The following is a 12,993-nucleotide window of genomic DNA, read 5'->3' as shown; positions in this document are numbered from 1 at the left end:
TTGGAAGGGGAAGGCAGGCCTAGAAGGGTTGGTTTTCAGATCCCACAGTCAGAGAAAGAAGCTTACATTGTGTCATCCGTAGTTAGTAGGTTATTTGTGACTCCTGTCTAAAGCTTCTTGCTAGAATGCTCTGTTAGTCACTATCTTCTCACACAAGTCAGACAGCTGAGACCCAAAGGCAGGGATAAAAAGAGGCAAGATGACACTGGGCGCGGCAGCTCACACCTGTAATCCCAGCACTTTGGGAGACAGACGTGGGTGGATCACCTGAGGTCAGGAGTTCAAGACCAGCCTGGCCAACATGGTGACCAAGATGGAGAACCCCATCTCTACTAAAAATACAAAAAAATTAGCCGGGCGTGTTGGCAGGTGCCTATAATCTCAACTACTCGGGAGGATGAGGCAGGAGAATCGCTTGTACCCACGAGGCGGAGGTTGCAGTGAGCTGAGAGTGCGCTATTGCACTCCAGCCTGGGCAAGAAAAGCGAAACTCAAAACAACAACAGTAACAACAACAAAAAAGCAAGCTGATGGATAGTAGTGATGAACACTGTGGGGGAAGGGACTAGCTACTCACATGGTAGATCCTCACCCACTCCGATCTCTTATGCCGGGTAGTACAAACACAGGGCTACCCTCAGTTTGTGAAGCCCGCAGGGTTGATTAGAGCCTCAGGGTGAACGCTAGGTCAGGATTTGAATCCAGATTATATGAGAGTCAATACATCCTACCACCACCCAAAGAGAGAAGACCTGATATGCAAATAATGAAGCTTAACCTTCAGGTACCCTTTCTTTCACAAGCTCCCTTCAAGGCTCTGGGCAGCGCCTTAACAATGCAGTCATTCTAAAACTTGCAAAAGTAAGATTTTAATGGCAATGGTTAAAAGCCCTGTTTCTTTTCACTCAGCTGTTCTTTCTAGTACTTTCCTCTTATTGGGCATTTTGGGATCTGGCTAAAAGGGGGTTGGGATGCAATTATTTTGGGTTATATTTATGTAATTTATAGTCACTTTTATGGGGCTAGAAACAGTTTTCAAGAATACCCCTATTGCCCACTGTAGTGACTCACCTAGCATTATGACCCAAAGTTGTAGGGCCAGAGGTCACATTTTGTTTTAAACCTGCCCTACAGCATCTGGCACTGGAAGAATGTAAATCACTGAGGAGAGACAAGGTTTGAATCATATGGCATCAGAAGCTAGTCTGTGGAAAATTCTTCCTACGTCTAAATTTTTTTTTTTTTTGAGACGGAGTCTCGCTCTGTCACCCAGGCTGGAGTGCAGTGGTGCGACTTGGGCTTACTGCAACCTCTGCCTCCCAGGTTCAAGCGATTCTCCTGCCTCATCCTCCCAAGTAGCTGGGACTACAGGTGCATGCCACCACACCCGGCTGATTTTTGTATTTTTAGTAGAGAGGGGTTTCACCATGTTGGCCAGGCTGGTCTTGAACTCTTGACCTCAGGTGATCCACCTGCTTTGGCCTCCCAAAGTGCTGGGAATCCAGGTGTGAGCCATTGCACCTGGCCACACATCTAAAATTTTATTTAGTTTTTAAATTTACGTGTTTTTGAGATGGAGCCTTGCTCTGTTGCCCAGGCTGGAGTGCAGAGGTGTGATCTTGGCTCACTGCAATCTCTGCCTCCCAGGTTCCAGTGATTCTCCTGCCTCAACCTCCTAGGTAGCTGGGATTACAGGCGCACAACACCATGCCCAGCTAATTTTTGTATTTTTAGTAGAGACGGGGTTTCACTATGTTTGGCAGGCTGGTCTTGAATTTCTGATCAGGTGATCTGCCTGCCTCGGCCTCCCAAAGTGCTGGGATTATAGGCGTGAGCCACTGTGCCCGGCCACATCTAAAACTTTATTTTATTTTATTTATTTATTTTTTTTTTTGAGACGGAGTCTCGCTCTGTCACCCAGGCTGGAGTGCAGTGGCCGAATCTCAGCTCACTGCAAGCTCCGCCTCCCAGGTTCACGCCATTCTCCTGCCTCAGCCTCCCGAGTAGCTGGGACTACAGGCGCCCGCCACCTCGCCTGGCTAGTTTTTTGTATTTCTTAATAGAGACGGGGTTTCACCGTGTTAGCCAGGATGGTCTCGATCTTCTGACCTCGTGATCCACCCGTCTCGGCCTCCCAAAGTGCTGGGATTACAGGCTTGAGCCACCGCGCCCGGCTAAAACTTTAAATGGAAGAGTCAGTTATCACCAACAGCTGGTGTGGTAGCAAGCCTCCAAGAAAGACCCCAATGATCTCTGGCTCCTGTTATCATGCCCTTGCTTAGTCCCCTCCCACATTATGCCAGTGTTAATCTGTGTAATCAGTAGAATACAGAAGAAATGGTGGTATGTAATTTCCAAGGCTAGGTAAAAGGCATTGCAGCTTACAGTGTCTGTCTTAGTATATTTCTCTCGTCATGCACTCTAGAGGAAGCTTGTTGCCTATATTGTGAGCATCCCTACAGAGAGGCCCTCAGGGTGAGAAACTGAGGTCTCCTCTCCTGTTAACAGCTATATGAGTTGACTTGGAAATGTATCTTCCAGCCCCAGTCAAGCCTTCAGATGACTGCATTCCTGACCAACTTGATTGCAAACTCATTAAAAACTCTGAGCCAGAACCACCCAGCAAAACTGCTTCTGAATTCCTGACCCACAGACATGTGAAATAACAAATGTTTGTTGGTTAAGCCACTACATTTTGGGGTGATTTGTTACATAGCAATAAATAATAGATTTAGTAAAAATGGTAGCTCTTGCCTGGTAAAGAGGGTATTAAATAATTCAATAATAATTCAATAAAGTCTTAGTGCTTATATATATATATATATATATATGAATGAAAGTTGACAGAAGCTGTACCAAATTTGACAATAATCATACATATATCTATTTTCTTTTTTTTTGGACTGAGTCTCACTCTGTCGCCCAGGCTGAAGTGCAGTGGTACAATCTCAGCTCACTGCAATCTCCACCTCCCAGGTTCAAGCGATTCTGCCACCTCAGCCTCCCAAATAGCTGGGATTACAGGTGCGCACCATGACATCCAGATAATTTTTGTATTTTTAGTAGACATGGGGTTTTGCCATATGGGTCGGGCTAGTCTTGAACTCCTGATCTCAGGTGATCCATCCACCTTGGCCTCCCAAAGTGCTGGGATTAAAGGCATGAGCCACCATTCCTGGCCTCTTTTCATTCTCTTTATAGAAGATATTGGCCGGGCGCGGTGGCTCAAGCCTGTAATCCCAGCACTTTGGGAGGCCGAGATGGGCGGATCACGACGTCAGGAGTTCGAGACCATCCTGGCTAACACGGTGAAATCCCGTCTCTACTAAAAAATACAAAAAACTAGCCGGGCGAGGTGGTGGGTGCCTGTAGTCCCAGCTACTCGGGAGGCTGAGGCAGGAGAATGGCGTAAAAACCGGGGAGGCGGAGCTTGCAATGAGCTGAGATCCGGCCACTGCACTCCAGCCTGGGCGACACAGCAAGACTCCGTCTCAAAAAAAAAAAAAAAAAAAAAAAAAAAAGAAGATATTACAAAATTGTTGTCATATGAAGAGGCAATCAAAGAGTATGCAGCCTCATATAGAGAAAAAAAGTATTGTAGAGGATTATAGTGATATGTAAATTTATTTATTTGTTTAAAAGACAGTGTCACTCTGTCACCCAGGCTGGAGTGTAGTGTTGTGATCAGAGCTCACTGTAACCTCCCACTGTAGTCTCCTGAGTAGCAGAGATTTCAGGTGTGCGCCACCATACCCAGTTATTGGTAAAAATATCATGAGTTTTTTTTTTTTTTAGTTTTTAATGTCTCTGGAACAAAGTTTTATTTATATTTTTGCAGACATGAGGTCTCACTATCTTGCACAGACTGGTATCAAACTCCTGGACTCAAGTGATCTTCTGATCTCAGTCTCCCAAATCACTGGGATTATAGGCATGAGCCACCACACCAGGCACAAAGTATTCTTTTTTTTTTTTTTGAGACAGGATCTTGCCCTGTTGCCCAGGCAGGAGTACAGTGGCACGATCTCGGTTTACTGCAACCTCCACCTCCCAGGTTCAAGCAGTCCTTAAACTTCAGCTTCCTGAGTAGCTGGGATTACAGGCACGTGCCACCATGTCCGCTATTTATTTATTTATTTATTTATTGTATTTTTAGTAGAGATGGGGTTTTACCATGTTGTCCAGACTGGTCTTGAATTCCCTGGACTCAAGTGATCCACTGGCCTGGGCCTCCCAAAGTGCTGGGATTACAGGCATGAGGCACCGCGCAGAGTGTTTTTTTTTTTTTTTAATGTGTAATTTGTTCTGATTTCCTTTTCTAGTCTAAATAAAGATTCTCCTGAACCTAATTTTGTCTCAGTAATTTTGCATTTTTTTCCCGAACTTTTGCTCTCAAAGCAAAAACACACTGAATGTCCCAAAAGGTTTTGTCACTCACTGAAGAGGTCTAGAGACTGTTTAAAATCCATTTAGAATTTGAAGTGCAGTATGAGTAGCGGGAATCTGGCATTGTGTTCTTGGTTTAGATACTTCACCCCCACTTGTAACATACAAGTGTTTGTTACATACACACACCCCTGAGAATACTGTGCGTATATATGGGGGGTGGGGAAGGTTGGCATGTGCACTCTCCTGACTCTTAGAGGGTTTCCCAACTAGTTTTCTCTCTCTCCAACAGCCTCAGGCTTTTTCTTCTGCCCTCTTTTTTTTTTTTTTTTTTTTTTTTTGGTGAGACGGGGTCTCTCTCTGTTGCCCAGGTTGGAGTACAGTGGCGCAATCTTGGCTCACTGCAACCTCTGCCTCCTGGGTTCAGGTGATTCTCCTGCCTCAGGCTCCTGAGTAGCTGGGATTACAGGTGGGTGCCACCATACCCAGCTAATTTTGTGTTTTTAGTAGAGACAGGGTTTCGCCATGTTGGCCAGGCTGATCTTCAACTCCTGACCTCTAGTGATCTGCTGGCCTGGGCCTCCCAAAGCGCTGAGATTACAGGCGTGAGTCACCCTGTCCAGCTTGTCCTCTTCAATGTCTTTATTACCGTATTATTTTTGTTTCCTCCCTTGAGAGATATTAATGGAAAATGTGACATGATTGTTTCTATCAATAAGGGACTGGTGAAATAAATTGTAAAAAGAGGCTTACAGAGAGCGGGATGGGAGCTATTAAAAAGAATGTAGGCCGAGGCGGGCGGATTACCTGAGGTCAGGAGACTAGCCTGGCCAACATGGAGAAACCCCATCTCTACTAAAAATACAAAATTAGCCCAGCATGGTGGCGCATGGCTGTAATCCCAGCTACTCAGGAGGCTGAGGCAGAAGAATAGCTTGAATCCGGAAGGCGGAGGTTACGGTGAGCCGAGATTGTGCCATTGCACTCCAGTTTAGGCAACAAGAGCGAAACTCCGTCTCAAAAAATAAAAATAAAAAAGAATATGGTAGGCCTCTAAGTGCTGATGACCATTAAAATATATTCAAGATATACTGTAAAGTGAAAAAAGCAAATTGCAAAACAAAATGTAGAGTTTTAGCCTGTTAATATTTTCATTCATTCTAAGGTATACATCCTTTCCTAGCCTGTCATCTAGGCTGGAGTGCAATGGTGTGATCTCGGCTCACTGCAACCTCTACCTCCCAGGTTCAAGCAATTCTCTCGCCTCAGCCTCCAAGAAGCTGGGATTACAGATGTGTGCCACCGTGCTGGGCTAATTTTTGTATTTTTAGTAGAGGCGGGGTTTCACCATGTTGGCCAGGCTAGTCTTGAACTCCTGACCTTGTGATTTGCCCGCCTCAACCTCCCAAAGTGCTGGGATTAGAGGAGTGAGCCACCCTGCCTGGCCGGCCTGTCAGTTTAATTGGCAATTGGTGGTTTTTTTCTTCCACTTAGAGGCTTGTAAAATAAAAGTGTATCTTACAATCAATGACACGTTAGGTTTAATGAAATATGATATAACTATAAATACTAGTCAGGCCAGGACTGCATCTTGGAAAGCCCTAGGTTGGAAAACCCTTAAGCTATGTGGAGAGCCCTCTGGTAAATTTTAAAAACCCTAGGTGTTGTGGCACAGACAGAAATTGGTTACCAGTAAGAGTCACACAGACCAAAAAAATAAAGACCAAAACAAAAGAAAAAGAAACAGAAAGAAAGAAAAAAAGAAATTGGCTACCAGGAACTTGCTTATTAGGTCTGTTGACATGGCAATGCCAGAGCATTGTCACGTAAGGCAGAGATTGGAGCTAAGATTCTAAAGTTGTGGTTCTTTCTTTGAACGGAGATAAAAGCCCAGATATGAGGAGGCTCAGGACCCCTCTGCTCTGATAAATTCCCAGTCTTGGGCTGCCTGGGACTTGAGCACCACCAAGCTGGCAGCTGGAAGAACAAGCACACGAGGAAATAAAAGGTGCCTGAAGTCCCATTTGCTTTATCAAGTGTTTCTTTCTTAGTAGCATTATATCCTTTACCCAAGTTAGGTAAAATGTTGCCACCTAATTAGAGTTCTGCTGAGCCACTACTCCAGGGGGACCTTTGGCTTCTATTATACGTGTAATATATTTAAGGATATTTTCAGTGTAAAAGCCAGAAAGGATATATGGTAAGTTAATGAGAGCTATTTCTCAAGAATGAGATTAATAGAGATTTTAACTTTCTACTCTATATATTTATGTATTAAGTTTCTAAAAAAACACGTGTATTACCTTTTTTTTTTTTTTTTTTTTTTTTTTTGAGATGGAGTCTTACTGTGTCACCAGGTTGGAGTGCAGTGGTGCGATTTCAGCTCACTGCAACCTCTGCCTCCCGGGTTCAAGCAATTCTCCTGCCTCAGCCTCCCGAATAGCTGGGACTACAGGCGTGTGCCACCACGCCTAGCTAATTTTTGTATTTTTGGTAGAGACGAGGTTTCACCACGTTGGCCAGGATGATTTTGATCTCTTGACTTTGTGATCCCCCTGCCTAGGCCTCCCAAAGTGCTGGAATTACTGTCGTGAGCCACCGCGCCCCGCCACGTGTATTACTTTTATAACCAGGGGGAAAAGGTAAAAGCATTCAAAATGGAAAATAAGAGACAATGTTAATAATGAAGCGGGGATGAGACTGCTGATTGCGACCTCCAACTAACCCTCCTGAATTTTGTCACGAGCTTGAATTACTTTTCCAGTATACAGATTTGCTTTAAGAAATCAAAGAAACGTCCCCAAAGCTCAATCTCACTTCTTCAAGTAAAAATAAACTAACAAATCCTTCTACATTGCATGCTTAGGAAAAGTACAGTTTATTTCTAAATTAAATATATACATGGTTTGGGAGATTTACTCATTAAGAAAACACTTTGGTAAGAATAAATTGAGCGTTTACTGAATGGTAGTCTCAGTTCCTGCGGCCCTCCCGCTTATTACCTCATTTGATTTAAAAACAAAAACAAAACGTTATGAAAGCCAGCTTCAAGGCATTCCTTTGAAGGGAAGGGACTCCCCGACCCAGCGCCTCCCCCGTCACGTGACCCTGTGACCCGGAGCAGCCATCTTAGGCATCGCCTCATAGAAGAACTACATCTTCCAGAACCCTCGCGCCCTGCGTCGTGCTGGCACTTTTACCGGCTGGGCCTTAGAGCGGAGCCTGTAGCCGGGCGCCATCTTTGACGCTGGCAGTCTTGGTTTTCTGCTGGTGCTGCTGCTGGGAGGACGACGGACGGCAGCGGCCAAGCAAGAAGAAAGACGTGGCAGCAAGCGGGAGTCGGGGATAGTGTCATCGGTTCGGTAAAGTTTCTGTTCTCTGGTAACTAGACCCGTTTTTTTGATTCCCGGGTGGCTTGGGGCCGGGGAGGTGGGGGAGAGGGCGAGGGGAGTGGCAGCGGCCTCCCCTCGCCCCTGGGTCGCGGCCTATCCCGGGAAGTCAGAGCGGATCCTCCAGCTTCGCCGTAACGACCCCTCCCCCCCACCTCCCGGCCGCGGCCCTCGCCGGGGCGGGCTGGGAGCCCCAGGCTCCAGCTCACTTTTCCCATCCTCCCCACCCCCACCCCCCTTCACCCCACCCCCACGGCGCCTGCTCCTTTCCCAGCCAACCTTTCTCCCCTCCCCCACATCCGGTGTTCGCTAATCTGGGGGAGCCCGGAGCAGCCCCCGAAAGCCGACTGTTCCCCCGAATCCGAAGAGAGAACTGACACTAGATTGCTTTCTTCGGGGCAACAGTTTCTCGAGTTGAGCGGACCCTCACTGCCTAAATCAATCAGACAGAGTGCCGGGCGCTGAATTTACCTACTCTCATTCCTCTCCAGGGTCCCACTACTTTGGAGCTTGTCTCAAACTCCACATACAGAAAGCCACCGACCTTATTCCGGTATCCTACACCCATTCCCCACCCTCATTACACTCCCACCCCTGGCCCTCAGCGTCGGAGTCAAGAGCAACAGGGACACTTCCGTTCTCCTTGTAGGATTGGTGAAACCGTAATGAAGAACACCCCTAAACTCCCATAATCGGTGCGGATTCCTATGGGGAAGGCCTATATTGTTGACATCTTCCAGGCCTTGGTTCTGGACCTTGAGAAGGAGGCTGTGGAACTAGAGATAGCGATGCTTTTTAGGGTAAATGTATGTAGGTATTGGGGGAAGGGGAGGGATCAAGCGAAAAGAAATGGAAGTGGTTTAAAGTTCTTATTTCACTTTTTGCTATCCCTATAGCGTCCAACTTGTGAGTTACTTACAGGCTGTAAAAGCTTCTCCAGTCTAAAAATATCTGAAAACTAAACTTGAATTAACTCTTGATACAAATAGTACTTTGAAAATGCAGCATTTAACCTTGTTTTAAAATTTTATTCTCAAAGCATTTTTTTTTCCAGCCAGTTACATTTTTAAAAGGTTGTATTTTAGTTAGAACTGAAAGGGCTCAACTAGCATTTGCTGTGACCAGTATGCGGAGTCTGTGTTGGCTTTCCAGAATTGACTTTTTGGGTTGTATTGGCAAATCACAGTCCTAAATGATGAATGTTGAATGATGCACTATGTTTTTGTTTAAATGAGATTTCCTGAAAATAGTTAATTTCACAATTAAGGGAAATTGATGCCGCTATCATGAGGCATCATAAAAATATATATTTTAAAAGGCGAAGGCATTTCAAGCAGATATAGTTCTTGATGAAGCAGAAAGACCATGGATCTGGGATTTGGAAGACCTGGCTACTAGCTGCTACTAACCAACTCTGTGACTCTGGGAAAGGGGGACTCAGTTCTTAACTTCTGTAACATGAGGACACTGGACTATTTGAATTCAGAACTTAGAAAATTGGAAGGGACCTTAAAGCCCTCTAAGAAAGAGTTCGGGAATGTTCTCCATTGCTGTCACTTTTCCTCCAAAAATAACCGGGCTTGGAAGTTATTGGTCCCGTGGGAATTTGATTCCCCATAGAAATTGGAGAAAAGGTAATGCAAGTAGAGAGGGACAGCTGTATTTCTGCTTGAGTTATAAACCCTCTAACGGATTCTGGTACGAATTGTGGAGACATAAAGAGAATGAGTGTATGTACTTTAAGTGTACCAGTTTCCTCACTCTCTCCTGGCAGAAGATGCAGCACTTTTAGTGATTCTGGGATTCTGGGATGTGTTCCTATTAATTCTAATACAGATGAAGAAGATGTGGTAGAGGAAAAGATGGTAGCGGAAGGAGTGAATAAAGAGGCCAAACAGCCTGCTAAAAAGAAAAGAAAGAAGGGTTTGCGAATTAAGGGGAAAAGGCGTCGAAAAAAATTGATTCTTGCCAAGAAGTTTAGTAAGGATTTGGGATCTGGGAGGCCTGTTGCAGATGCCCCTGCTTTGTTAGCTTCCAATGACGCTGAGCAGGATGAAGAAAGTCTTTTTGAGAGCAATATAGAAAAACAGATCTATCTGCCTAGTACTAGAGCCAAGACCTCCATTGTGTGGCACTTCTTTCATGTTGACCCCCAGTACACCTGGCGGGCTATTTGTAACCTCTGTGAGAAAAGCGTCAGCAGGGGTAAACCAGGTAGCCATCTTGGTACATCTACTCTTCAGCGACATCTGCAAGCAAGGCATTCACCTCATTGGACCAGGGCCAACAAATTTGGAGTTACTAGTGGAGAGGAGGACTTTACCTTGGATGTATCTCTATCTCCCTCTTCTGGAAGCAATGGAAGCTTTGAATATATTCCTACTGATCCATTAGATGATAATAGAATGGGTAAGAAGCATGATAAATCAGCATCTGATGCCCTAAGGGCAGAAAGAGGGAGATTTCTCATCAAAAGTAACATTGTCAAGCATGCTTTAATTCCTGGAACTAGAGCCAAGACATCTGCCGTTTGGAATTTTTTTTACACTGATCCTCAGCACATCTCAAGAGCTGTGTGTAATATATGTAAAAGAAGTGTGAGCCGGGGTAGGCCAGGGTCCCACTTAGGGACTTCAACACTTCAACGACACCTGCAAGCCACACATCCTATCCATTGGGCTGTTGCCAACAAAGACAGTGGTGCTGTTGCAAATGGATTAGATGAAGCTGAGACTGAGAGAAGTGATGTCTTGAGTGATGCCTTGCATGGAGAAAAGTCTACAGGCAGCCAAGATTTAACAGCTGAGGACCTTAGTGACTCTGATTCAGATGAACCTATGTTAGAGGTTGAAAATAGATCTGAAAGTCCTATTCCCATTGCAGAGCAAGGCACTCTGATGCATGCGCAGGAGAGAGAAACAACATGTGGAAATCCAGTCTCAAGTCAAATAAGTCAAGCAATTATCCAAATGATTGTGGAGGATATGCATCCTTACAACTACTTCTCAACCCCAGCCTTTCAGAGGTTCATGCAGATTGTGGCCCCTGATTATAGGTTGCCATCAGAGACTTACTTTTTCACTAAGGCTGTACCTCAGTTATATGATTGTGTCAGAGAAAAAATTTTCTTAACTTTAGAGAATGTTCAAAGCCAAAAAATACACCTGACTGTTGACATATGGACCCATGACCCATCCACTGACTATTTTATTGTGACTGTACACTGGGTTTCTTTGGAAACTGCATCTTTTCTCAATAATGGCAGGATCCCCGATTTTAGAAAGTGGGCAGTGCTTTGTGTTACAGGTTTGGCTAAAGACTGTTTGATAACCAATATTTTACAAGAATTAAATGACCAGATTGGTCTGTGGCTTTCTCCAAATTTCCTTATCCCTAGCTTCATTGTTTCTGACAATTCCTCTAATGTGGTACATGCAATCAAAGATGGTGGTTTTACCCATGTGCCATGCTTCCTGCATTGTTTAAATATGGTCATTCAGGACTTTTTCTGTGAGCACAAAAGCATTGAGAATATGTTAGTGGCTGCTAGGAAAACCTGTCATCATTTTAGTCATTCGGTCAAGGCCCGTCAGATACTGCAAGAGTTCCAAAATGATCACCAACTTCCATGGAAGAATTTGAAGCAGGATGAAACTGGCCATTGGATTTCTACTTTTTATATGTTAAAATGGCTCTTGGAGCATTGCTACTCAGTTCACCATAGTCTTGGTAGAGCCAGTGGAGTTGTGCTCACCTCCCTTCAGTGGACTCTAATGACTTATGTTTGTGATATTCTTACGCCATTTGAGGAGGCTACCCAGAAAGTGAGCGTGAAGACCGCAGGATTGAATCAGGTGCTACCCCTAATCCATCATCTACTCCTTTCCTTGCAGAAACTCAGAGAAGATTTTCAAGTCAGAGGTATTACTCAGGCCCTCAATCTGGTGGATAGTTTATCTCTGAAACTTGAAACGGATACCCTACTAAGTGCCGTGCTTAAATCCAAGCCCTGTATCTTGGCTACTTTGTTAGACCCTTGCTTTAAAAACAGTTTGGAAGACTTTTTTCCTCAAGGTGCTGATTTAGAAACTTATAAGCAGTTCCTTGCAGAAGAGGTCTGTAATTATATGGAATCTTCACCAGAGATCTGCCAAATTCCAACTTCAGAAGTTTCTTGTCCCTCAGTTACAGTAGGAACTGATTCATTTACCTCATCTCTAAAAGAAGGCACCTCCAATTCAGGTTCTGTCGATAGCTCAGCTGTAGACAGTTGTGCCCTTGGAAGCAAAAGCTTCATGTTCCCTTCTGCTGTAGCAGTTGTGGATGAGTACTTCAAAGAGAAGTATTCAGAGCTCTCAGGAGGTGATGACCCTTTAATTTACTGGCAGAGGAAGATAAGCATATGGCCAGCTTTGACCCAGGTTGCCATCCAGTATCTAAGTTGCCCCATGTGTAGTTGGCAATCTGAATGTATCTTTACTAAAAATAGCCACTTTCATCCAAAACAGATCATGAGCCTGGACTTTGACAATATAGAACAACTAATGTTTCTGAAAATGAACTTGAAAAATGTTAACTATGATTATTCTACATTGGTTCTGAGCTGGGATCCTGAGAATGAAGTTGTTCAAAGCAATGAAAAAGAAATACTGCCTTAATTTCTTTTTCTCCGTTTAAAATGGGCAACTTTTTGCTGTGTTACTGTATCTTAATAGCTATAGTTGTTAAATATAATCATTATCTTTATAAACACATCTGGGGAAACCTGAAATCACAAAAGGGCTGAAAATTCCTCAGAGGCAATATAATTTTGATAAAATGAAGATTAAAAATTTCATAGCTATAACTCATTGTCGCTAGCACTTGAAAATTTTGCTTATACCAATGAGAGAGAAAAGATATTTTTAATTAAAAAAAATATAGTGCAGCATTGAAAGGCCTTAGGCTTTCTGCCTGGTAGATTGAACTAGTAATTGGTTTTAAGTAAAATTTCCCCCACCATGGGAAATTGTATTGCTCTGAAACTAACGAAATGAGAAAGAAGTACTCTAGGCTGGCATTCCTCCTGCCTCTGTTTTTCTGTTTCCTTAAAAACCCTGATGCTTAATTACAACTTGGCAAAAAGAAAACCCGTGAAATTGTTTTATATTTGGAAATTTCTAATTGCCTCCTCATACTGGTCAGCTTTATAATTTCAAATTGTCGAGTGTGATAGTGT

At 44.0% G+C, this 12,993-nt stretch overlaps 3 protein-coding genes across 33 annotated transcripts in view; all 3 read left to right on the top strand.

The window, feature by feature from the left end:
• SNRPE (small nuclear ribonucleoprotein polypeptide E) overlaps positions 1–12,993 on the top strand; it is a 196,244-nt gene that overhangs the window by 113,497 nt on the left and 69,754 nt on the right. The window lies entirely within an intron of this gene.
• Positions 7,518–12,993, top strand: part of ZC3H11A (zinc finger CCCH-type containing 11A) — a 59,625-nt gene continuing 54,149 nt past the window's right edge. For 4 of the 31 annotated variants that reach the window (XM_050763315.1, XM_050763180.1, XM_050763133.1 and 1 more), the window contains exons 1-2: positions 7,598–7,748; positions 8,267–8,470. The gene's annotated coding sequence lies outside the window, so the exon portion shown is untranslated. Of the gene's footprint in view, positions 7,768–7,792; positions 8,576–12,993 lie in introns of those variants that run through there. The other 27 variants (XM_050763114.1, XM_050763098.1, XM_050763284.1 and 24 more) reach the window with 16 other exon arrangements.
• ZBED6 (zinc finger BED-type containing 6) lies at positions 8,582–12,529 on the top strand. The gene has a single exon (XM_050763014.1). The coding sequence runs from the start codon at positions 9,500–9,502 to the stop codon at positions 12,431–12,433; it is 2,934 nt and encodes a 977-aa protein (XP_050618971.1). The 5' UTR covers positions 8,582–9,499; the 3' UTR covers positions 12,434–12,529.

Source organism: Macaca thibetana, chromosome 1 (assembly GCF_024542745.1).
Source record: "Macaca thibetana thibetana isolate TM-01 chromosome 1, ASM2454274v1, whole genome shotgun sequence".
Taxonomy (NCBI): domain Eukaryota; kingdom Metazoa; phylum Chordata; class Mammalia; order Primates; family Cercopithecidae; genus Macaca; species Macaca thibetana.
Note: the sequence above shows the minus strand (reverse complement) of the source record. Positions and strands in the feature narration are given on the sequence as shown.

Bases quoted from the DNA above. Each gene is read 5' to 3' on its own strand.
- ZBED6 (XM_050763014.1), top strand. From the start codon at position 9,500: ATGAGTGTATGTACTTTAAGTGTACCAGTTTCCTCACTCTCTCCTGGC.